At 43.3% G+C, this 26,914-nt stretch overlaps 1 protein-coding gene across 2 annotated transcripts in view; it reads left to right on the top strand.

The window, feature by feature from the left end:
- The first annotated feature begins 24,381 nt into the window (after positions 1 to 24,381).
- The window catches only part of FBXO11 (F-box protein 11), a 68,774-nt gene continuing 66,241 nt past the window's right edge, over positions 24,382 to 26,914 (top strand). For both annotated transcript variants that reach the window (XM_084203231.1, XM_084203230.1), the window contains exon 1: positions 24,382 to 24,801. In XM_084203231.1, coding sequence (XP_084059357.1) covers positions 24,687 to 24,801 — 115 coding nt within the window. In that variant the 5' untranslated portion in view covers positions 24,382 to 24,686. The remainder of the gene's footprint in view (positions 24,802 to 26,914) is intronic.

Genomic DNA, 26,914 nt, shown 5'->3' with positions numbered 1-26,914 from the left:
GCCCTTCCCCCAGCGCACTGTGGGCACAGAGCAGGTACACCCCCTTTGAGCAGGAAGGCTGACACATTCTGGAAGCATCCATGTTATTTCCCATGCTTTGCTTTGTTTTGCACTTGTGCAGTAACACCAGAGCTTTTCAGAAAGTGCTGGGAGTGGCTTTTGCCCCGTCTCCATACAGGCAGGCTGGGAGGGAGGTGCTGCCAGGGGCCTTGCTCTGCTCAGCACAGTGAGGGTGCAGCTGGCCCAGGAGCTCCTCCAAAAGACAGACTGACCAGACACACAGATATCCTGGATCATCAAAGATGCTCTTCAAAATCCACTTTGACTTCAAAGGGATAGCTGAGAAGGAAGATGTACCTGAGAGGCAGGACTAGGGAGGAGGATTTAACTAAATAAGTAGCTCTTACCTGAGGAATCAGCTATCCAGCAGAATTATTTTTGAGAAAGATTCCCCAGCTTTACTACCAGTCAACCTAAACAGACAGTTACTTGCCATGTTACAGGAAAAGCCTTTATCTAGTTTGCAGCTCCTCCAAGAAGGGTATAAGGAGATGCTGATGGGCCAAATCCTCAAGCCAGTGTAAATCAATGCCATTTGTCTGCCTCTGCTGGAAGCCCCACTCTCTATTTCAGTTAAGAGCTAACACACAGCAACTCAACATCCATTTATGTTGATATTTGCACTTTGCAGGGTTTGGTAGATTGAGTGTCTGGCACATGTCTGGCTGAATGTCACTTCCAAAAGCTGGGGGATGTCACTTCCAAAAGCTAGGGGATGTCACTTCCAAAAGCTAGGGGACCTACTAGAAATTGCCATTAAGAGTGACTAGCTGACCACATGTAGCACCTCTCCCACCTCAAGCACCTCCTTGTGATTAATTGTTCAACTAGACAGCACACATGACTGTCTTAAAAAAACCCCAATTTCTAAGGACAGAATGCATTAATAAACAGAGGAAAATGTGAACAAATTAGTACCTTCAAGCACTGCAAGACACAAGGAAAGGACACATGGACAGAGTGGCTGGGTCCCTTCAGAGGCCAGAGCAGTGGCTGTGGTGCCTCCTGGCAGCATCACTGCATCCAGCCCTGGAGTCCAGACTCCATGCCAGTCACTCCAGAGCATTATTAAGATGCATGGCATCTTGGTGCAATTCCAATCAAAGCTTCTTTCCTGCACATTGGAGTGGGATAGGTAGCAAAGGTTGATGTAAAAAAGTGAGCAAGCAGCAATGATGTGGGTTTGTATCACACAAGCTCAATAATAAGCTAGGATAAAAAATGTGTGCACTATTGCCTTTTACACTTTATCTGATCTTGCACTACCAGACAACTTAAACTAAGAGTATCTGGCAGAATTCAAGATCACTTTGCAAAGATTTTTCAATCTCCTTCACCAGATACCTCTCAGTAAGACCTGATGGACAGGGAGTTGGAATATGTCATATTACAATGGATATAAATGGTAATGATCATGCTCCTCCACAACACTTCCACTTTAAGGAATCAGTTAATTAACCCTGAATTGAACAGGCTTGCCAGTCAGGAATAGAGCAGTTCAATTGATAAGAGCTTCCTGACCCCTCCTTCTCAAGGGCAAGATTCAGTAACCCTTATTTATGTTAAACATTAGCTTACCCTGTGAGGAACCTCCAGAAATCAATAGGAATTGCACTCCATGAGTAAGACTGGCAGAGTCTGATACCAATTATAAACTCACATTGGCCCTCAGCTGGGTATTTCTGTCTGCTCTTTTCTTTTTTATTTTTTTCTTTCCATATTCCTCCTCCCCCATGTCTGCACCCAAGAAAATACAGAACATTCCCTCTTATAAAAGGCACTTGAATGGCTGCTTCTCCTCTTTCTCTTTAATCCAAAAAGTATGACTATTTCTTGTTGAAGAAAGGTAATGTTTGACAAAACTTGGCACATTTAAGTGTATTTCTAAACCTGGAAGGAGCTCAGCCTTTTTGACAAAATGGAAGCCACAATTTGTGACTTTTAAATGTGAAGTGGTTTATTTCTTCTTGAAGGAAAAAGTCTAGCTGAAACCACTAGAGAAAGCATTAAGGGAAGCAATCTGGACTTTTTAAAAAAAAGACATATAAGAGCTACACTTTTTTCTTTTACCAAGCATGTGAGGGAAGAGGTGGATAGAAACAAGGAGACGTATTTTCTATTTGCAGTTCCTTTCCCCAAATTTTCCCAGAAGCAGAACAGGCTGTAGCTGGGTAGAGGAACTGAAAGCCTGAAGATATTGCTAAAGAGAAAAATACCCATGTGATGTAAAAGCGAGGTGGGAGAGAAAAATCCTTCAGCCTTTTATTTTGAGTCAGCTCAAAGTTAAATTACATCTTGCTGCACAGGGAAACCACATCTCCTGAGAGCTGCAGCCTGGGTTTCTGTGTCTCCTTTCTGGTCTGGCCTCCCACATTGGACTCCTTCTCCCAAAATGTCACTGCCACACACCACCTACAGCAATCTCCTTGACTCAGCCAAGGCAGAACAGCATGTTTTGCTGTTGGAGCAGCCATTGGGAATGGGGAGGCTGGAGGATGGCAGGGGAGCAATTCAGTCTTTCACCTTCTAGCTCAACAGGCTGAAGGATAGTAAGCTCAGGTTGGGCAGCCCTAAACACAAGACTTTTTTTGACATGGCCTGATGAAAGAGTTGTTTAGAGTTGCTCATGTGGCAGAAAGTGCATTTTTGATCCAAAACATGGTTTTAATGGGAAATTTAGAAGTGGATCTATTCTTACTAAAAAAGGAATAGCAAAAAAACCCAGTGGGATCTCAGGAGCGAAATTATGCAGAAATCATCCTTCCAATACTGATGTGCAGGCACAATAGATGCTGGTGTTTTCTTCTTCTGAATGGCTGCTGCTCATGCTGCCTTTTCCCAAGCCCAGTGACACTGTGCTGGAATTAGATGGGAGGCACTGCTGCCTTGAAGCTGTGTGTCTGTGACTTTACAGCACTGACTAGTTTTAAGTCTCTATTTTCCCCCAATTTAGTAGGCACTTTTCTGCATGAATTAGATGCTTCCAGATTTTTTGAGCTTGTTTTTCACATCAGACAGTGTCTGATTGCCTGAAACTATTGGATACCTAGCAAACTGGGGGAAAAAAAAAAAAAAAGAAAAGAGCTAGCTGTGTCTGGTATTGTTTTCTGCTCATGTCCTAAAGCCATGTCAGGTTGAAATAAGGTACACAGCATCTCTCCCATCCTCCTTCATTGGCAGCATCCCAGTTTCTGTGGAAAGGAAAACCTGGAGCGTGCACTGACAGGGAATTGCAGCATGGTCAAATAGGTTTCTGCTACAGAAGAGTGGGGCAGCAAGTCTGCAGGCTCCTCCCTGGCTGCAGAGACAGAGCCAGCAAGCCAGGAGTTCCTTATTTGTTCTGTAGACACAGACAAGAAGATTTACTGCTTAGTGTAGCATTGCCTCTGGGGCTGGAATTGGATTTCTCCCCAAACCGTTACTTCCTTTCAAGCTCCTCTTCTGTGCAGAAAATTTTAGAAGGAAATGCCACTGGATTACACAGCTGCTGTCTGCCTGGGCTTTAAATGTGCCAATTTGCATCAGTCTGTAGGCAGTGCTGAGAACAGGCTGGAAGTGACTGCAGCCTTCCCATGTTACTAGTGGCATCTTACTTGCAAACCTGAAACAATTGAAGGAAAAAGGTGAAGTAGCACTAGAGACAGCGAGCTCTGAGATACTACACAAACCCTAGATTCTTCTTGCCTTCTGAGAAAAGCATGTGTGAAACGCAGCACTCCAGAGGGATGCCCCACAAGACATCAGGATGAAGCCTCAGTCACTGATGGAAGCAAAATGAAGTACAAAATGTCCCCATGAAGTAAAAATGTCCCCATTTGTGTAACTGAGCATGCTGGGAATGAAAATTGTGAGAACAAACCTGTCACTAAATACATTGAAAAAATTTTAAAGATAAATTGTAACACTATCAGTGCACTATGAGAAAGCTGATTCCTACTTGCTTTGCAGAAACAAATAAATAGGAAAAGAAAGAGCCCAAGTGCTGGCCAGAGGTGAAGTGCTAAGGCTTTGCAATTACATTTTCTGTTAACAGAAAAGCAGGGACATTGCCATGGGAAGCATCCCCATGTAGCACCACTACAAAGCCTTCTAATGTCACCTTTGCAGTGTGTGAGCAGGTCTCCATCTCGGAGAAACCTGCTCTGTTGCTGTTCAGTGTTTGGGTTATGCAAGGACTTTGTACCTTGGCAGGCTCAGGAGAAGAGGAGGCAATGTGAACAGCCTGCAATCTGGCTGTCTGCCTTGCTTCTCACTGAAGTAATTCTGCTGCTGGGAGCTGTCACTTGGGAACCAGACAGAGATGTTGGGCTAGGACTCCTACATGAAGGAACTGCCTCAGATGTTGGCTGTACATCCTCAGCTCAGGACTGGGATGTATGTGTGAGTTAAGTGACTCAAATTTAGAACTCCCTCAGACTTCTTCTATGCCCAAAGGAAGGCATAAACATCTGCTAGTGATGCACAAGACACCCAGATGTTAGAAGAAAACTTCAGCTTACTGTCACCTGCCCTTCTTTGTAGGAGAGGCTTTTAAAGGGTAGAGCACAGGAAAAACCCCTGCATGTGCTCATTGCTTCCTCAGAGGAGGGTAAATAAACCCTTTAGGCCTTGTTGAAGCAAAAAAGCATAAAAATATTTAGTAATCACCATTCTAGGGGTGCCAACCTCTGCTGAACGGTAACTAACATTATTTCAAGACATTTCTAAATATTTATATCAACAATGTCATGACTGCAATATGAGCTACTTGAGTGCCTCTCTCCTCAATGGTACGTGCTCCATTTCAGCTGGCTCATTTGAGGAGCTGTGTTCAGTATCTTGGGTGAAGAAGCACTTAAAAAGGCATTAACTAGTGAATTAACATCCCTGTTTTCAAAGAGACGTGTGAGAGGAAGAAAAAGGCAAACTCTCAAGTTAGCACTTAAAAACATAAGTGAAATCATACAGAATTTTTAAAAGAAACTAACTTGGACAGCTGCTGTTATGATTATCTTATGAGATTCATTAAAGCCCTGTTTGACATTCAAATAAGTTCTTGTTTCTGGTGGTAAGAAAGAAGGAGAGTATGTACTTTAAAGAAATTACAGGATTTAGAAATGAAGATGAAAGATTCAGAACTACCTTGTAGTTACCTTCTGCTCCCTCTGCCCTCTTATAAGCTGGAAATATTGTGACAAGAGGCACAGTGACCTCTGATGTACTGTGCAGGAAGAAATGAGAAAGTTAATAGGGGAAGCACCAAATTAGACACCTGAAAGAACAGGATAAAAAGATGAATAAGAATATTATATCACTTGTCAGCATGGCATTACAGAGTCCAACTTCATCTTTTCTCAGGTTTCATTAAGGAAATGACTAGATAGGGCTGTTTCTTTCCCAGCCCTGCACAGCCTATTGAAAAGGCAGCATACATTCACTCAGCAGTTGCATGCCAACAATGTGCAAGGCCTAAAAATTATTCCACGATGTTCCTATGGATTTGCACTGCCCCTCTCTCTCCCCATCCTAACTGGACACAAGTGGTCCCCACAGCTCATTCTGTGAGTGGGACTGAGCTTCTCAGAGCTGCTTCACAGGCATTCCCCCAGCCAAGGCACAGATGCTGCTTGTGCTGCCTTTATTAAACACATAAAGCAGGGGCATTTGTATCACCTGAGCCACCCATCTCCCTCTCTCTCTCTGCCCCTCTCACCCATCCCATGACAGCTCAGAAGATCAGCTACAAGTTTCCACTACAGCTTTAGAGCAACTAAAAAATGCGGGTGCATTCTGCTCCTCGTTTATTATCCAGCAGCGCCCAGGCTTCAGGTGTGCATCCTCCTGAAGCAAGATCAGAACTTAATACTTAATTGCAAGTATTAAAGATGTCATTAGCCACCCAGGCTTATTCCTCTTGGACTCCCATTTGTTCCTGAATATCTACCAGCCATATACCAGAGTATTTCTTTCCATATGTGGTCTGTAGGAGGTAATGATCAAATACTATGATGATGAAGATGCTCTAAAACTATAAAAAAAAATCTAATCTAGTTTAGATTAGACGAAAATAAACATGGAACAGGATATGTTGGGAGATGATCCTTTTACTTGGAGCTTTCACCTCAGTGTGGTAAGAACCAGATTTTTTTCTTTCCTGGTATATTATAAATCTTGTGTTTTTCCCTAGGCAAAAAGATGTCTTGAGAACAGCGTAAGTGGGTGAAAAATATAAGAACTGGCAGACTGAAGTGTCATGGATGATGTTCTGCTTTTTATCAGCTTATTATATTTGATTTTGTGCTGGTTGTAAGCCTGGGAAAAACACATTTTATAAATTAAAAAAAAAATCAGAAAAAACCTAGCTGTTGCAATATATCTTCACCTGTTAGATGCATGCAAAATCTTCTTAAAAATGGATTCTCACATTCTGAATCGCTTCTAAGGAGTGGATTTTGACCTTTAAAAGAAATTTTAGTTATATAGAAGTTTGGAAGTGACACACAATAAAGATTAAGACATTCAGATATTGTAGTAGCTGGACTGACTGGCACAATATCAAAAAAACAGTAGGGTTTTCCTCTTTCTTTTCAGCTCGTACAGGTTTGTATTGCTTGGCACCTTGCATTAGAATTTAGCTGAAAATAAAGCTCAGTCAAAAACCACTCTTATCAGAGTGAATTCCAAATGGTTTGGAAGATGATTTGGTATTCAAGTACCTCCATTCCCACATGCACTCCTTCCTAGAAATAAGAGACTGAGTTTTAAGTTAATTAAACATGAGACAAGATTCTAATTGGTTTGATTTTCTTTCAGAAGGCTTGATGTGCCCTTCACAATTTCTGGCACATGCCCCTAAACAAGCAATATGTCACATCCCTGTTGCCATGCTGCCTCTGTGGGACTGAACAAGCAAAGCCTTTCAGTTACAAAGGGATGTTCAGCCCAGGCCACTGAATTCCAGTTCTACCTCTGTGATCCCACTTGATTTACCAAAGGCTGCTTCCTTAGATATCTGCTTAACCTGTCTGAAATGACTCACTGGAAACGTTCTTAGCATTTGCCTTAGGAAAAAAAAAGATGAAAAGAAGAAGCAGAAGAGTGGAAGGAAAATAAAGAGAGAAGAGGCAAAATAACTGTTCTGTGTTAGTTAATCCCTCAGAGCCTTATTTCATCTTGCATTTTGTCACTGTAAACCTCTCAAGTATTTAATTACTCATTTTTTTCTGGTTTTGTTATTTTTATAGGAACTGTGCAGATTGATCTGGAGGATTTCTATTTTGGATGCCATTAAGTAAGTATTATCTGTTCATTCTGACAGCTGATCTCTGACAAGAAATCTGCTGTTATCATTCCTCTGTCTTTTTCCTGGGTTCAGATGGAAACATTTCACTTGAAATATTCTCACTGCAAATATAAGAATTTTTCTTTACACCTGACGTTATCTCATGTATACTGGCTTTCTGAGAAAAAAAAATCCCAGGGTCTTTTTTTACATCTTTCTTACAGCCTACACTTCAATAAAGATGAAATGTTTATCTGGGACACATCCATGCAACAGGAGAGGGGAGTTACAATGCTGCAGCAAGGATGTTAAATGCCCACAGATGTGCCATGTCATGAAGATTGATTTAATTTGGTTAAGGCATTTGAAGCTTCCTTTTTATGTGGGGATGTTCCTAAAAGAGTGTCCTGAACTTTGGGAACACCCTTATGTGCTATGTGATCTGAATTAATCTTCTCCTGTATCACAACCTCTAATTTGCCTTTCCATGCTTTCTATTTCTTCTGCTGAAAGTTTCACAGGAAGAAAGAATCACAGTCAGCCTTGTTTCTTTAGTTCTTATCAAGGCCACTGTCTCTCTTGGAATCAAAATACCGTAGTGGAAATCTTCTACTCCTTTTCTTTTAGATTCAAGAAGCACATGGGCAACCACATGTATTTATCCAAAGATAAAACCCCTTTCCCCATTAAAGCATATTTCTTAATCTTCTGCACTGACACCAGGAAATTATACTCTGCCCCTCACATCCTCCTGGCTTCTCCCCTGCTTTCAGCTGCAATTTGCAATTACAGGGGCTCCAGAGCAGCCACACTTCCATGCAGAGTCACCCTCCTCCCCATCTCCAGCCCTGTGCAACAAGCCCACCCCATCAGGTCCCAGCTCACTGAAGGGTCACGTCACTCCCAGGACATTTTGATACCTCAAGCTTCATCTTTGTCTGTCAGGGAAGACTTCAAAGCACTGCTGGGGTCAGGGTTCAGATCCTTCTCTGGAAAAACAAAAGAAGATTCTAAATGTAGCTTATGAGGAATGATGCAAAGCAACTGATTGCATTTTGTCAAGGAGAATGAACTAAGCCCGGGTTACCCAATAAACAAATCAGTTAAAACAATTTGCAAGTCATATTAACTCCACATTCTTTTAGGGGGTATCCTGAAGGACTTTAGAGAGAGACATTTACAGAGGTGGTGTACCTACCAGGAGACAAAGCACTGACTGAAACATTAAAAGACTGCCAATGAAATCTAAGCAGATCCGTACTGGAGGGAATTTTCTTCCTTTTCTTGAAATGCAGAAATTTCAAAGTGCTAAAGTACAAGCAAAGACAACGGGAGTAGAATAGCATAAATCACTCCTTCAGGAATTCCAGACACAATCTATCATGCAAGTAGGTACCCATACTAAACTGCAGAAAAGAAAAATGTTACAGAAAGGGAAAGGAAATGCACAAAACTAAACGCTAGCCATATACACCTGCCCATTGTTGAGTTATAATTTATTCACAGTAATACCAGAAAGAATTATTAATCTATAACAAGTCTTGAAAATATGAGGAGAGCTGACCAAGTTTTCAGTTAACAACCAGACCACCCAATTGTCCCTTGTGCCTGGATGATGTAGAGCAAAGGGAGTATAAAATATCCTGAAGGATGCTAAGATGTTTCAGGGGGTGTTTACCACTTAGCAGAATGGAAAGCAGCACAGGCAAAAAGGCTGGTGACACAAGCTGGACCTGAGACAGCTGAGAAGAAAGGTTGGTTTGGGTAAATTTCTCAGCAATCCATCTGATGCCATATGCTTAGAAAAAATAAGTAAAGACAAGCTGAATTCCTTGGACAAAATCCCTTGCCTTAAAGCCAATTTTCTCTAATGACATTAAATCTTGTTTTGAAACTGATGAGGGTATACAGGGGCAGGGCAGAAACAGGATCCCTATCCAGAGAGATGCTTACAGCTCTCCAGAGGATGATCAGTAATAACACAAGTGCAGTTCTTACTCTCTAAACCTGACATCAGTAATGGCAAGCTATTCCCCTCCCCACACTCTATTGCAGCTCCTTGTTTCTGCTGTTACTGATAACAGCTGCTCTGGGTGCAGCAGCCTGGAGATGCTCACCAGGCTCAGCCCTGTGGGACTGAGGGCTTCACACACACCCAATAAATGGAACTCCCCCTGCTCAGGAGCTCAACTTCAACAGGACAAAGCAACCAAATGGCAGGAGGAGACCAGAGCAAGATGGGAAGGGAATCAGCCAAAGGTCACCTCTCGGTGTCAGGAGGACAAGCAAAGCCAGGCTGTGCTGTCTGCAGGTCTCTGGAGCCCTGGCTGATCTGCACTGGTTCCTTGGTGCCACTTTCCCAGAGAGCTAACTCTGACCAGGCTGGCTCTTGCACAAATCCCCAGATTTCTTGCCCAGTACTTGCATTTTGTGATGCAGATGTTCATTTGCCCCTTACAGCTAAGTTAGGTTACCTAAACAAGCTGATTGATTCTTTTTCCACGCTGATATTTGGTAAGCCACTGCTGAGCCATCTGGGCCCACGGTGCCACTAAGCAGGACAGCTTTGGCTCTGTCTCTGATCCAGGAATCCTCTGCTCTCTCCTATTAGCTGCTCATTGACACAGGCAAACCACTGCTGCTCCCAGCTCCAGCTGAAGGCAGCAAATGCCCAGCAAGAGATCCAAAAGCACGTTTGATACGAGGAGCTACAGCCTGAACATCAGCCTCTGTTGGAAGGGAAGGGTCAGCAAAGCACTTCCCAAGACTGATTAAAAGCTCTGCTCAGCTGCAGGAGGGTGGGAAATGGCAGCCAGGCTGACAGCTGGCACATCCCCACTGCAGAAGGATGGGGAGGTGGAAGTTTCTGTCAAGGGTAGGAACACAAATCCTTCTTGATACCGGGAGTCGTAAAATCTGTAACAGTGAATTAGGAGAGAACAAACAGGTTTTGTGTTTTTTTAATCCCTTTGAGAGAATTTCAGCTGTTTGCTGCACATAAAATACACAGAAATAAATTTGAACACTCTGGAAAAACTTAAATATATATCAGGGAATTGAAGCACTACAACATTTGTAATCCACCTCTCCTCTCCCCCTTCCCCCCCCCCAAAAAACCCCAAACTAGAAAAATAATGAAATTTTAAGAGGAGTCAATTATATTTCTTTGGGGATTTTTTTTGCATTCAACACTCACGTTTTCCAACTTCTCAACTGCAGATGCCAGAACTTTTTTTTTTTCTAGAAAGTGGTATTTGAACATTACTAAATTATAGCTGAAGTGGGAACCGACACAACGCTAAATAAGAACACCAACAGACACAAATGCCAATGCTGGTGATGCAAAAAACCACTAAGCCATTTCATCTGACTGAACAGCATAAGAAACAAAAGCCTTGGAATTGCTAACAAGTTAAATCACAAATTGTAGGGTTTGCTATTAAGTATGATATACCACAAGAAACTTTATCACAAACTATTAGAGCTGGCATTAATTTGTGCTTGGCTTCCACTGCATAAAGCCCAAGTGCACCCCTGAGAGGGGAAATCCTTGTGCCTGTGGAAAATAACTGTGAACTTTGCCCTATGGCAAGTTTGTAAGAGGTTGACACAGGAAAAAAGAAGTGAGTGGAAAGGATCTGACTGGAAACACAATAGCAGACTTAAAAGGCTCTGATAAATGAAAAGTCATTCCGAGATTAGGGTCTCATTCAAAAAAATAACAAAGACATTTTCTGGTATGTGGCTGAAAATAGATTCCATATGAAAATGCTTAGTAGAGCTTATCAATACTCTTCATTCTCAGCAGTCTCTGAACAAATGCAGCAATTTTAAAAACTAAAATGGCAGTTTCAAAACATTCTGTAATTTAGACTCAGAAGCTACACAACTAATGTCTTCATTTTTCCAAACCAATAATGCAGTTTTAAAGATTTTGATCTTACAATTCCTTCACACTTTTTTTCCCCTTCCATCTGCCTGATCTTGTCCTCACTTCTTGTAAAAACACTACCAGCCAGGAAAAAAGAAAACAACTTTCCTTGCCTGAAAACTGAACCGACTTAGAGTCAGTTGATTCAAATGTTCAAGAAGCATTGTGGAAAACTTAGAGAAAGCACTGAGAAATGTTTATCATTTTGGTACCATCTCTAGTATCCAATGAATCTTTAAATCTCCATTTGCAGGGTGTATGTACTATTCCAAACTCTGTAAAGGACTGTTATGGACAGAATTTGTTTTTCTTTTCTGTTAAAAATAAAAAAATAAAAAAAAAAAAAAACAAAACAAAACAACCAAAAAACCCCAAAAAACCCAAACCAAACCAAACCTAAAAACCCAAAAAACCAACTTAATGGAATTTTTAACGCAAAATTAAAGCAAATTTTGCTTTGCATCTGGAGCAAATAGATGGCTCCTACCACCAAGCTAACTGAGAATGGGAATTGTATTTGAAAATCCTATGAAGCAGAGAGGCATCATTCTGAAGAAATTTGTTTTCAAGATTTTACTGTAAAATTAAAAATGCTTTCTGGAAAATCAGATGACAAAAGAACCCTTACTTGTGCTACAACTCATCTTCTTGTTTTGTTTCAACTAACTAGACCAGATAGCAACCTTCCTATTCTTTTACACTTGTGATAACTCAGTGCAGATTGATAGTGCAAGTAAAATCTGAGATTCCATTTTTTTTATGGGTTTTGGAATAGATTTAGAATAATCTATTGTTGAAGCTGTGTAACAATAACTCCTTTCTAGCAACATTTAAAAGAATTTTTAAAGCAAATTAAAGTTTTTGTCAGGTTGTAAAGTAAGTAAGTTTCTTTTCTCAGGTTGTCTACCATTTGTTCATGGCGCAGCATGTAATAATAACTCATTTAACAGCAGGAGCACACGGGGGGGAGGTAAAAAGCCATTATTCTGTTGATACACTAGATAGTAAAGCAGCACAGAGCGAGGCACGGGCTCAGAGCTCCCACGTTTCTCACGGAGCACACGAACCCGGCAGCAGAGCCGCTCAGCAATGGCACCCAGGCCGTGCCCCGCTCCAGCAACCCCCGCCAAGAAAACAACACCCAGACTCCCCGGAGCGATTTCGCTCTAGAAATTCGCCCCGGCCCCAGAAAGCAGCGATGTTGCTGTCTGTCCAGCCCTGCGAGCGCCACGCTCCCTTCCCAAAACCAAGGCGGCCGGAGCCGCGGCCAGCGCCACCTGGTGCCCGGCGCCGCGGCAATGTCCCCACGGAGCGACACCGGCACCGCGCCGGGCGCTCGGCGGCTCTTCCTCCTCGGGGAGGTCTCGTTTCCACCAAACAGCGCTCCAGGTCTGCGTTCGAAGCGTTGGGTTTTGGTTAAACGCATCCCCTCGTTAAACGCATCCCCTCTGTTTGCGGCCGGAGTTTGCGCTTCTGTGAAACGCGCGGTGTAGGAATCTGGGAATCCAAACCACCAAAAAGTCAACGCTGCAGCCATGAGTCAAGTGAATAATCGTGAGACATCTGTGGGACTGCTTCCAGGAGTGGGAAAAGCAGCATATGTCTCCAAAAGTGCTTAGAGCAGTGCAATTCTGCCAGTTCTATCGTGCATCTCCGAGCTGCTGGTTGAGGACGCAGCTTTGGGAGTCAAGTGCTTCCATCTGAATCTGAATTCTAACCTAAAAAGAAAAGCAAATGTTTAACTCCATCAGATAAAAAAGCCTGGGGAGGTATGAGACATGTGAACCCCAAAAACTAGATACCACCACGAGTAATAAAGCAGTATAGTTTTAGATTTTTGTGAATATCACCAAGAGACCGTGGGCATGGGCGCCTGGAGATGACAAAACTGAGCAAACTCTGGATGCAGCAGCTCAGTACATCAGCCTGCCAGGAGAGACCACCACCACCCCCAAACTCCCCAGGCTTGCACTTCACCTTCTGCCCTTGCTGAAAAACTCCATGCAAGAGGCTGGAAAACAGTTCTGGATCACTTAGGGGAGGAAGGGGAAGAAGAGGGGATACTGACAAATCCTATTTATTTTCATAGATCAAATGTGGCAACAGTGGGTAATTACAATTGTATTAATTTACATAAATGGTAACTACAATGTTCCTCCTTCGCTAGAAAAACAGCCTAAATACAAATACAGCCACAAAACTACCATGTACTGTCTTACTCCTCTTTGTTGTGCTTTTATTAAAAATTATAAACCAAAACACAAATCTAATTTATGGATTGTTTCTTCCCATTTCCAAAATGATCCCAGGTTTTATGCAAGAGTGGAACAAAGCAACCTGAAGTAGCAAATGTTCCCTCTTTGTCTGAAATTGGGCAGCTCATAGGTTTGTATGATGCTACAGGAAACTTACTTTACAGTTCTTCTGTTGTGGTTTTCACCCTTATGTGATATTTCTTTTTTGGTTTTTTTTTTTTTTGTTTGCTGTTCAGGCCAGTTTGTACCTTCTAGCAGGAAGTCAGAGTAGCATCTCAACTGCATCTTCAAACAAGACTTGCAAGCTGCTGCTCACAAGTGGCTCTGTTTAGAGGTTTGTTCTTGTGGGGAAGCAGGCAGCTCCTCCTGGCTGCTTCTGAAAGCATCTCTTCACTGCACTTTCCATCTGCACTGGCTTCTCTTTTAACCACTAAGGTCAAGTCTGTGTGGTTTTCCCACTCTGCCTGTTGCATTAGTGGCACTCTGAAAGTGAGACTTGCACTGGATGGGAAGTGTTTGGTGAATTTTTAAATACCATTATTGATTTCACATTAATTTTCTTTATGAACCAGGGAAAGCTCTTATGCAAGGGTATAACAGCCAAGAAATATTTGACAAGTTGTTTAAAATCTATTGCCTGGAAGAAGCCTGATAGATCAATTAATTAATTTCCCTGATACTTCAGTATATCCTTTAAACATATTTTCACTGATTGGTATTATCCATCCTGAAGTATACAGCACAAAAGCAATCATACATTACCTGCAGCAAAGGTGGCTACCTCCTGGATCTCTGCCACAAGAGATATGGATACTTTGCCCAAAGCTGTTTTTATTTCCTTGCCTTCAATGAAACACGATTAGAACATAACGATTTTGCCTCTGCACCAGTCCCCACCAACTCTATGGCTTCTTTAGGGTATCAAACCTGTAAAAAGGGCAAATTCTATTATATATGCAAACTCCTCTACCTGTTACATCAGTTTATTTCACATTCCACCAGCGTTCTTTTGGATACAGATTATTGATTGCTCTCTAGTGAATAACTTTTTAGTCATTCTTTGGCCTCAGAAAATTACCTTTGAATGTTTTATGCAAGAGTATTCATTATGAACAATTAATGTACTGAAAATGTCAGCACCTCAAGAAGGCATTTTATAAAAGATGAGTAAATTTATGGTAATGCATCATTCAAACTTCCTGCACTTTTCATTCTTTTTAAATTTATGTCTTTCATTGTAGTTCAATAGCTTGTAACAATTTGATGACCTGAACAGAATAATGTCAAAAATGTCTGTGTATTTTAGAAAAATTTTAGAAATTAAGAGTTTTCTTTTTGCTACCACTATTTTTAGGTATGTCACAGCTTTATAGTAATTTGAAGTATTTACTTTACAACAGCTCTTCACATGCTTTTCAATCAGAAGTGAAAAAAATTGGCTCAGAGGAAGCTTCAGTCTACATAGAGACATTCATAGAAAGTCAGGAAAGTCTTTTGTATCAACTGAAGGGTGGAAGGACTACTTGTATCCATTTATATTGATATTTGTTAAGTTTTATAATGTAGAACACCCTGAATTTAGACTTTTTAAACTTTTCCCTTTGAGATGTGGAAGGATCTTAGATTGTTTCACTTAATTTAGTAAGCTTTAAGCCTTGAAAATGATGCATGTTTCACTCCACTGTCCAAATGCTCTAAAAAAGTATTTTAAAGGTACTGCCAGCTAATTACCCAAATCCAGGAGCAGCAGATTTTAATCTAATTTCCAGTACCACTTGGAGTAACAGTCTCAGCGCAGCTGGTTTGCAGTGCTGGAAGGGAGAGGTCACCTCAGGTGATTAGCTGCAGTCATGGGCAGCACATACCCCTCTCTTGAGTCACAGCACCACGCCTAGGAGAGCGTGAGCAGAGCAGTTCAGTGGTTGGTTCCTCCTCGGCAAGAACAAAGCTCCCCCCAAAACCAAAAGAACCTTCAGCTCTGAGCTTTGCAAGTATCAGCTTCCTGCCCTGATTTACACAGTCACTCTTCTAGGTCACGGTACCAGTGCCATCTTTGTACCTTTGTGAGGGGACAGCTACAAGAAGCCTTGGGTTTATGAAAGAAAGGTTTGTTTTCTGAGCTTTATTCATCTTTTAGCTGGCAGAGGTAATTGCTAAGTTTAATACTGAGTCAGTACTGAAGTACTTTGGATTTTACACAAAAGTCATCAGTTGCAGAAAGATTAGGAATAAATACAATGCCAGTTGACTCTCACTCACACACTACAATAAGGGAAATACTGTTGGAATAGGGTCTGTATTTCAATTCAATTATACTTGGCAGCTCAATTAGAATTGCTCACTATAATACAGATATTTCCTCTGTCAGTGTACTGTAGTAATGGATATTCTTCCCTTTTTATCTCACATATGAGTGATGAACAGGATGTTTCTAATTAAAACCAACGCCAAACATTCCATTCCCCAATCTTCACCTTTTTATGTTCCTTCACTGACTGCTCTTCCACACCTCCAAAAATTGACTCATAGATTGGACTGCCACCTTCTTTTTCCACACCTCATAGGCTGAGTTTGGAAACCCTGTACACACACAGCCCAACAGAGTGTGGTGCAACAGAACCAGTCACCTCTCATGATGCTCACACAGGCTGTGGAAATTCTGGGATTGTGAGAGCTGGACCTCCCCTTTCCAACCAAAGGTGTTCAGAGCTATGCAAAATTCCAGCACTGAGCAGCCACAGCCCAGTACTGCCCAACACTGGCTACTGCACATAATGTCACGTTGGAACAAAGCATAGAGAAAGAAAATTAGATTTGATGCTTTTCCTTCTTCTCAGTTGGTTTCTGCCTCCCTAAAAAAAAAAAAAAAAAAGTAAAATGCCTGACTGCATTTTTTGTGGTGAACAACTATTAATTACTCCATACCCAAAGTGGTTCACAGAAGAAATGCCATCTACACAGATGTAAATCTGAAAAAACACAACTTGCATCAAAATATGCCTGGTTTTGCCAAGCAGCTTACAAGACAAAGTCATCCATTTAATCACACACAGTAATAAAAACAAAGTTTGATAAAAAACAAAGACAAGGATCAGCTATTAAGAAATGAAGGTTACAAAACAAACAATAAAGGTTAAATATTTAAAAACTTTCAAGTAACAGCTTCTCTAGTGATGTTGAACATGAACTTAGAATGACAGTCAGCAATCTGTTTCCATAAAACAGCATAGAGACATCACTTCCCTTTATCCAGTTCCTAAAAGGAAAATCCTCTAGAATAAGACATTAGACATTACTCAAGTTTTCTTCTCAGCTGAGACTTGAAAAAATACAATAATCTCGATTTCCCATTTTTCTTTTCTGATTTGCTGTGTAAAAACCATAAAAAACTTAAGCAACAAGATTTAAGACTCAGGAACTCAGTGACTCAGTAAATCTGAGTTTGTAGTACTGGACACAGCCAAGTGCAGGAAAACCAGATTTTATTTAACATATTTAAATCAGTTGTTCTGTAAACTGCCCTGACAGTTAATGTGCATTTACATATACTATATAAATTTTGTTAAGGCCTAGATCACATTCAAGCTCATCACCAAGAGTTGGTGGAGAGGATTTTACAGTGCCATTGATCTCATTTATAAACACATTCTTGTGAATGGATGATCTACCCTCTGTGTCTGCTTATCAGCATAAAATAAGATAATGATAAGAACCTGACACATTAGGGATTCACCACGGAAACAGGGTCATTGGCAAATCAAAATGATCACAGCCAAGCCTTTGATGTGATAGGAAAACCTTCTAGATCTGGAATAACCTAAGAAGATAACTGAGTAGAATCACAAGGGGATACCTGCAGCATGCTACCCTTGAAATCTGTTATATTTTGTCAGTTATTCCTAGGAAAACGCCTCCTGTTGTTGATTAGCTGACCCTGCTGAGGTGTAGGAATGTGCACATGGAAAATGGAGGATAAACAGAAGCAAATATATCACCACCATGTGGATAACTGCACAGACCACGCAGGACTGGAGAAAGTCACCTATAGGTACTGGCCTGTAAGACATTTCTTGCCAACTTATCTGTCAGTGCCCTCAGCAGCAGAAGTCCAAAGCTCTTTGAAGGCAACAACAAACATCACCACCACGTGGCAACAGAGAGGAATTAACCGCTTGAAGTCGTTGCGTAGCTCCAAGTCTCTGTTCGCTGCGTGCTCCCGAGTTGGTCATCCCTGAAGTACGTGCTGCCACCTGCCTGGATGCACAGCTCAACCCCAGAGCAGAACGTGGGGCTCCAGCAGCAGCCCAGGCAGCTCCTACAGCAGCACAGCCATGGCTGAGAGCATTCCAATAAAACAGATCTAATTAGGAATGACTTTCACAGGCCCAGGGAAATACTAAAGGCATGCTTCCAGGATCACGGTGAACCAAGCTGTTTGCAAGCTTCCTTCATGGAAGGGCCATCCTTTTTTTTTCCCACCGCTTTTCTGCACTACCACTGCACATGTCTGTAAGACAGCTGTGCCTTCAGCTGGATTAGTTGCAGTCATTTTACCTCCTTGACCTGCTAACTATGCTGCTGCAGAAATGCTGGTTGACAGAACAGGGTACAGGGTAAGGGCAGCAAAAATGTGACTGTGAAAAGCAGGATTGCTTCTTAAGGGCAACAGCAATTTAGACCCCAACTGCAAAACACTCTTCAGGCCATCCAAAGAAGCTTTGTGATGAAATATCTCTTGGTCATAAGAAAAATTAGACCTTACCACCCCCACTTATCAGATAGGGCACAACCAAGAAGTCCACCTGAGGCAGCAAGATGGAGAAAAAAGGACCTAATTTCACCTTTTCTACCTGCTCCAACTAGAGGAGCAAGCTTGAAAGACATATGTACACAATATGGTACACCTTTTTTTTTCCTGGGCAGGTCCAATCTTTCTATACTGACAGAACTCTAATGGTAGAAAAGGATACAGCTTTGGAGCAGGACATTTAAAATGGCATCTGTCTACCAGGCAGCAAAGTGAGAAACTGTAATCTCTCTCTTTTTACCATGAAGAACTTGTTCCCACCAGTTAACAGTTGCTGTTGGGGTTAAAACTGTCAGTACCAATAAAACCCACACCCACCTGCTCTCCAGATTTGAAGTGAAGGCAGTTGTATTCATGTGCTGATGGTGAGACCACTTTTGTCTTCCTGCCTTCAGGACTGAAAGCAGCATCACTTCTCACCGCTGACCCCTTTCTCTATGGAGATACCAAATCCCATTTAAGCACCCCACCTCTGGATGCTGTCCAATGCTGCCAACTATTTGACACATTGAAGATGAAGACTGGGATTCCTCACACTCATTTTGTATTTAGCGGTTCATAACAAAGGTGAAGCAAAGTATCCCCAACTGCTCCTGTCCCTCTAGGCCTGTGATAGACCAGCTTCAGGGAACTTAAGGACTTTATAAAAATGAGGAGCTCAGAATCCCACTGAGATATTTTTAGGGAAGAACCACCCCCTAAACTAGCAAAAAACTTCATAAAGAAGTCATTCTTTTCCTTTGCTAGGTCTAAATCTGGAGCCAGGCCCTCATATAACTCCAGCCTCCTGGTATTAAACGATTGATTTTTCCAGTTGGGAGTATTGGATGTACTTCTTGTAAACACTTCTCATTTGGGACCTGACTCAATTCATTGTTGAAAGATCTCTTCAGGCTGTATCCTCTCCAAGGCAATATAAATAACACCCCCACCAGCCTTATTTGGGGGGCAGAAAACCCCAGCTCCAAAGACAGAACTCATCATATGGACGTTCTGCTGATGCAATGTGCAAAACAAAAGTAGGCACCAAGGAATAAACACTGAGTGAAGCCCATATTTGATCTCTGTACACACATCTGAAAAGGAACAGTGAGAAGCAAACCTTGAGTGAATGAGAACCACCAAATCAAAATAATACCTCATCACCCATAAAATTATGTGACTTGTCCCCAATATATTTTAATTAATTTTAAAAACTGAGCCTTGTATAAGTTCAGACTATCTGAAACAGCTAAACTCAGTACAATCCAGAGGACAAAGTCTGGGGATTTCATTGGGTACTGTCAGGAAAAATGGGCTGAAAATATAGTATGGATACTTGAAACAGCTCCATACTCCCACTCCCTCTCCCTCCCTGAACATACTCCCAAAAAATCCAGAAGGCAGCTGTGTAGATATTTATCTAGCTATGAAATTTCTACCAAGACAGCTAATAATGCTTTAAAACTCAGATATTATCCCTCCAGGACTTTTTTTAGAAGTTACTTTTATTAAAAAAAAATTAATGAGAACTGAAGTACCACTCATGCTTCCAGAGAGCTTTTGTTAGGGCAGAATTAGAATTAACACGTTAGATAAACATGTTGCAACAGTCATGTGAGCTTATAGGAAACACACATTCCCCACCCTGAGGTCTTTATTTTTAGTGCAGAAACCAGGTTGGTATAGCAACAGAAAACATCCCAGCCACAGACATTCACCCAGAAGGCAACCCAGGAAGGTCAGCTAACATCAAGCTGGATTTCAGGAGACATGGATTCCAGGTAAAAGGAGGAGAGATTTAACAGTATTTTTCTGCAAGAGTGGGAAGATTCTAGATGCAAGAGATGGGTTGTAAAACACAATTAAGAGGAACTGAGGGTCAGAGACATTGCAACAAAATGACATTGGAGTTTTTGAGCTGCACAGCAAGCATGTTCAACCAGTTCTAGGTATCCTTAGCTATTTCTGAAAGGCCCAAATCTCCCAGTCTCAGGAGAAACATCTCCCTAAGTTTAAAGAGCTGCAAGTCAGAAAGTCACACTGGGTCAGTCCCAAATCTTCAATGCAGTATTTTTAGTCCAGGGACGTATTAGCCGCACATGAGATGGTTCAAAATAATAGACAAAATTTTTACCCTTCTGAAAGCAGTAACATGACACCGTGGAGAAAGCCTTAGCTAAGGACTCCTGTACCATGGGTTCTGTTCACAGCCCCGTTAATGCTCTTGGACAAGTCATTTCAGCCCTTTCTGCTTCACTTTCATCCATACAGAGGGAGAGACGTGGTTCCTTTGCAAAACCACTTTAATCGATTAAAAGTACAAAAAAAATTACTCCTTGTATTTCTTGTTCAAATCCACAAGCTGTAGGTAAAGGCTCTGTGACAGGCTTTGTATAATTAACTATAACCATATTCTCAAAATATTTCTTGTTCTCTCACAAATGTTAGGAAGCAAAAGCTAGAGGGAATACTGTGCATTTGTTAATTAAAAGCCATCAATTCAGTGTGTGTGGGGTCTTGGTTGGATTGTTTGGGGTTTTTTTTTCAATTTTTGTTTCTGAATAATTTTGAAGTAGAGCTTTAGGCCATCATACAAAAGTTGCAGGCTGTCCTTACATTTTATGAATCCCTTAGAAGTAATTCACAGATCACAGATTCACTGACATCTGTTATCCTAGATTTGTTTTGATCAACTGTTAAAGCAATACCCACATCTTCAGGGTAAGGATGGGTCATGACAAGTTAAGTGAATCTGTCCCACACTCTAAGCATTTCTAATAGGCTCTGAAGCTAGGCTTTTCAGGTTGCTAGTAGACATATATATTAAATAGAATAAAATAGTGGTGATTCCTGCAGCTCACCCTGGCTTCTATCAGCCTTGTTGACTTACCACTTTGCACTGTCCCATAGTAATTTCCCAATCCTGCTCATTCTATGACCCCATCACCTCTAATCTCACAGCAACACTCAGATTCTAGAAAAGAAACACTGATCCACTATCTTAATATTTAAGTTGTTTTAACTTTCTTCACTTTAGTGAAAGTCAGCCAACTCAAAGTAGCTCTTCTGTCTCTGCACATCACCCTCACAAATAGGAATCCCCTTCATGACAACTTGCACGAGGTCTCTCTGTGAAGCTGCCTCATCTCTAACTATTCTATGTTAACACATAATTAACAAGTTACTGTTATCACTAAGCACTCTGTGGCATCTCTTCCTTCATGCAGGAAGGAAGGTGATCTCTTCAAAGCAGCAGCCAACTCTTCAAGAAACAGAGAACCAGTTATCATTAACATTTAAATACACACTCATTTGAAGTTCAGTGCAGCTTAGAAGATGGTCTGAATATGATGAGCTAGCACTTGACAACTCTGTCCAAATTGCTTATGCTATAAATGCTCCAAACAAACTCTTCACCCAGGTCTTACACCTTTCTGTTCATAATGTGAGGCTGTTCAAGGGTCACCAAAAGGTGATTTGTGGCCAACATAACCAGCCCAGCAAGCATTTCTATTGTTGACAATTATGCAAAAAGATCACTGTACAGTTTAGCTCCACTTCCCATTCCCTCTCGTCCCAATTTAAATAAAGAAAAAGCTGTCTTGACAAAGGCAAAATTATCTTGCCAGTATAAATCACACCCACATTCCGGAATGGCTTATTAGCACATCATACAGGATGGCTTAAAGCACCTCTACAGTGGTCAACACAATGAAGCCCAAATTATTAATTTGGGCTTTCACTGCCATTTCCATCACAGAATGGTGTTTTCCTTCTCAGAGGCTTTACAGCAGCAAGGGAGACACGGGATGGCTAAGTAGAAGATTTTAAAGACTGACAAACAAACCTGAAATTATGACCAAGTCCCAGACAGGATACATTTAACAGCTACGAGAAGAGATACAGAGATTTAGTCATTAATGTTTTGATGAGTTTTCAGGCTTTCTATTGTTTGGCCTTCTAACGTACAGCCAAGCATGTCAGACAAGAGCACTGCAAGTATTTCTTTACTCCATGCCTTGTAAGCAAACACTGAATACTTACAGGAATCCCTTTTTCTGCACCAGTAATTTGTTGAGTGACTGAATCAAGTCTGTATAATTCAGCATGAGGTTTTCATTGTGTCAACTCAGGGCATTTATCCCAAACTTCTGCGTAACTTCTATAGATTGTCCTCGATGTATTTTGGTTGTCAGTGAGAGTACGCCTTGGACCTTAAGGAGCTAATTACAGAAAGCGTTTTTGTAGGCCAAGAGACCATTCAGTTTCAAACTAGTGCAAGACTTGTTCAGGAAGTTTAGAGTTTGCTTCAACGAAATAAAGTTTTATTCTAGTATCAGAACCTTTCGATTCTTGAAGGCTCTCTGTGAAAATCAGCTTGTCATCCATCCTTGAACAAACTTTCAAAGATTCAGAGTACTAAAAATTCAGAGTATACCTACATTGAGCAATTTCAGGTAATCTTGTGACACTAAGAATTCATGTGCTTGCTGAAGAGAACACAACTAGAACAGAAATGGATTCAAACAGTCAAAACACTCCAGGTTAAAGATTAGAAGTTTCCAGTGAGGGGGAAAAACCCTTAACCATGACACAGTAAATTCAGCACCATACCTGGGTATGATTAATCTTCCCATTCAAGAGTTAAAGCAGAGTTTCACAACGCTACTACCAAAAATAAAAATACTTTAATGATATTTACATGCAATTATGTAGTTCTACCGAATGTTCAGCACAGTAGCCTAGCGATCACTATGACAGAAACTGGCCCCAAACAGACTGATGTTTATACTCTTTTTCCCTACAAAGTTCTTCTCACAGGAGCTTAACTTCATTATCTCTTCCCTTAATATCAGGGAAGTTGGCAAGAATTATTTCTTTCTGACATGGAAAAACATCCTCCACTGTTTCTCCAGTCATTCTTTAGGGCAACAAAATGTTAAGTCTAAAAAGTGCTCCTTAACAACTACTGAGATTTCCCATACATTTATATGTGGTCTAATGCAAATTTGGAATTAGAATTTCACTGTCATTTCCTTTAGAATCACAAGTATAAGTGTTTTTAAAGCTTTTTTCTTTTTAAAAGCTGCCATTTCCTTTAGCTATATTATACCTTCATTTGTCAGCTTGAAACAAGCTCCTACCTAATGTGTTTTTAATTGCCATCATTTATTTACATTTTATACCAGATAACACTCTTGCTTTTCAGGCATAGACGAGGGCCCTGGTTCCAGAAGCTCCCAGAGCTCAGTTTAAGCAGGACTCCACACAAACCCACCTTCACAACATTAGAAGCAGGTTCCTGAGCAACCCCACAAAGAGATGATCTCTTCCTTACTGCTTGGGTTATGCCATCCATTTTATTAAGTGACTCCTGAAAAGGAAAAAGACCACAGCTAGCTTTGTTTACTACTTTTCTCTGCTCTGAGGCCATCAGCTGAGCACCAACACAAGAAATATAATGAAGAAAGAAAAGCCTCGTTCACTTGTCTAAAGCCTAAACTAAAGAGCGTTATCGTTGTATTAGCAAAAGGCAGCACAAACACGAGTGGGCACGCCGGCCGAGAAATATACACGAATCCAGAGGGGGAAAAATGGTTAACAAGCAGCCAGGAAGCCGAAACGAGCCGGCACCCACAGCACGGCTAATCCCACCCCAGGCAGGGTTACCAAGGCGCACGGCACCACAACAAGGCACCGTCGCCAGACGCCCGCCCTCTCTCCTTCACCACACACGGCCTGAGCGGAGCCCGCCGGACCCCTCCGCTGCCCGTGTGCTGCCGGCGGGCCCGACTCCCGCGCCGCTTCCTCACGGGCGCCGCCGCCACGATCACGGCCGGGCCCGAGCGCCGCCATTGCCGCCCCACACGCGCGGCCCCGGCCTTTTATAGGCACCGCGCCGCCCCACCCCGCGCCGTGCCGCCCGCCCGCCCCTCCCCAACCCGCGCACCGATAGTACGGCAGCGCCGATTGGCCGCGCCGGCGCCGGCCGTTTGTGTGGGGCGCGCCGATTGGCGGAGCACGGCCGCCCAACGGCCGCCCGCTCGCGAGCGCGTCCCTGGCGGTGTCAATGGCTCCTCCTGCCACGGAGCAGCGACGGGCCTGAGCCGGGCAGGACCGCGGGATCGCCGGGGGCCGGGACGGGGGGGGGGGGCGCGGCGCCATCGTCCCCCACAGCAGCGCTGAGAGAGTCGGCGGCTCCATTGCCTTCGAGCGAGCCGGCAGCGGCGGCGGGACCCGCGCCCGGAGATTTCCCCCCCGCCCTTCCCTGCTGCCCGCGCCTGCGAGGCGGCCGCCCCGGGGCTCCCTCCGAGCGCCCCCGTCCCCGCCGAGGCACCGGTTGCCGGAGGATTCCCCCCCTCCCCTCCCGCCGCCCACACGAGCCGGCAAATGAACTCGGTCCGAGCCGCCAACAGGAGACCCAGGCGAGTGTCCAGGCCGCGCCCGGTGCAGCAGCAGCAGCAGGAGAGGAACAACGCCGCCGCCGCCGCCGCCGGGGATCGGGGTAAGCCGGGCTCGGGGCCCGCCCTGCGCGGGGACCGGCAGGAAAAGCCCAGGCTGCTTCACCCTTGGCTCCCGCTCAGGCCGCGCTTTGTTTGGCTCGGGCTCTGCCCCGGCTCGGGGGGAGGCGGGGGCTCGGCCCCTTCCCCGGCCGGGGAGGGGGGAACCGATCGCCCGCGGCCCCTCGGGACAGGACACCCCCCCGAGCCCCCGCCCCGTCCCCGGGGACCGCGAGCGGGCGAGCCGCCCTCGCCCCCGGGGAACACCGGTGCCTCTCCGCGGGGAGCGGCGGGCCTTGCCCCCGAGGGCCGCGGGGGGAGAGCGCCCGGGGGGCTGCGGGGCGGGGGGAGGCGATGGTGTCGGGCCACTCGCGGCGGCACCTTCCCCGAAATGGTGTCCGGGGGCGGCGGCCCCGGGTCTGGCCGAGGCTCCGCGGGGCCGGGCCCGCTGCGCCGCGCCTGCTGCGCAGTTCGGGCTCCGGCTCCAGCTCCGGCGGGGGGGCCGCGGCCCATCGGCCATTGATCCCCCCGGCCACGCCGCCCCCGCGGCCCCGGAGCGGAGCGGGGGCTCGGGCTGTCCGCACCCCAGCCCTGCCCGGCCGGGGCCTAGCGTGAAAATGTTGACAATTGGGAGCTAGTGGGGGAAAGCACCATTGTGTGAGGGCATGAGGAAGCGGCGAGGTGGGATTCGCCCCTCATCGAGCCCGGAGCGGGGTGCGGGGGGGGCTCGGGGGTGGCGGCCCCTCAGGCCTGTCGCTGTCGCCCCAGTGGTGGCTCTGGGGGTGCCACTGTGCCTTTGCTCCGAATGTGCAGGGCTGGTGGTGGCTGGGCTTTTTTTTTCTTTTTTTTTTTTTTTTTTTTTTTTGAAGGCGAGATGGGGGTGGGATTGGAGGAGACATTTTGCATGTCTTATCTGGTGGATTGGATTTTAATTTTTTATGCATTACCTGTCACAACTCCGGCATGATAAAGAAGACTGATCCGTGGTGCGGTCTTAGGTGTACAAATGCCTTTTTAAAATTAAAAAAAAAAGAAAAAGAAGGCTTCATTGTCAGCTGAATGTCTTTTGTTTGAATATCTAGGATATCGCATTGAGAACAAGGTGTTTTAACTACGGAGATGCGTCGCGATAAATATTTTAGTGCATTTTATGCAATCAGAACATTTTAAGTAAATGAAGTAAAGAAAATTTAATCTGAGGAAGTATTTTTAATTCTCCATTCCTCTCCCTCCCCTTCCTTCCCCCGCCCCCCCTCGCACACATTGGTCAGAGCAAAGAATGTTACCCAGACCAGATTGCTGTGTATATAACCAGAGGATGTGATGTCTTATGCCCAATTATGGGTCTTGTGTAAACCTTCGAAAATCTTCAGTAATTATATGATTAAAATTACTTCTCTGGTATACTGACATTTAAAAGAAAAACAACAACACAGAAAATAAAGCAAAGCAACAACAAAAAAAAGAACTTCCTCTCAAAGACATGCAATGAGGGTTTTCATCATCGATATTCCATATGCAGAATATAGGCATTTTTTCAACCCCATGGCTTACTTTGCCTTTTAAACAGACAAAAATACAACTTATAAAAGGCATCCAGAATGATCTGCTTATGGATTCAATGCAGTGATTATTCAGTTTTACCTTGGACTGCCACTGTTCGTATGTTACTAATTTGCTAAAGATACAGGCAGAAACTTTCTCTATTAGAATGTGAGGCTGCAGTGTATTTGTATTATTCTGACATTTCTGGAACTCTGGACTCACCTAATTTTTTTTTTTCACATTGTTCTTCTGGTTCACATGGTTGACCACTCAGTGATGATGAAATTATAACAAAATCAAACTCCATGGTTTGTGGAAATTACTGTTCCGTGTGGAGCTAGCTTTTTCCTTGCATTTTTGAAGGTCAGTTGTGCTAGGTCTCACTTGCCCAAAAATGTATCAATATCATTAAGGTTTATTTGTCATTAGTGTTCCATCTGCATTTGGGGGTGTCTCTAGTGCAGTTTTTCTTCTATCTCAGGATTTGGAAGGTCTGATGCACTATATCTGGAAGGTAATTTCAGTTTTACCTGTGACTTTGATGGCTTTGTGCAGGGCTATTGCAGTAAAGGC

Source organism: Fringilla coelebs (genome assembly GCF_963513975.1).
Source record: "Fringilla coelebs genome assembly, chromosome: 3".
In the NCBI taxonomy this organism is placed as follows: domain Eukaryota; kingdom Metazoa; phylum Chordata; class Aves; order Passeriformes; family Fringillidae; genus Fringilla; species Fringilla coelebs.
This window is presented reverse-complemented; position numbering and strand designations above follow the sequence as displayed.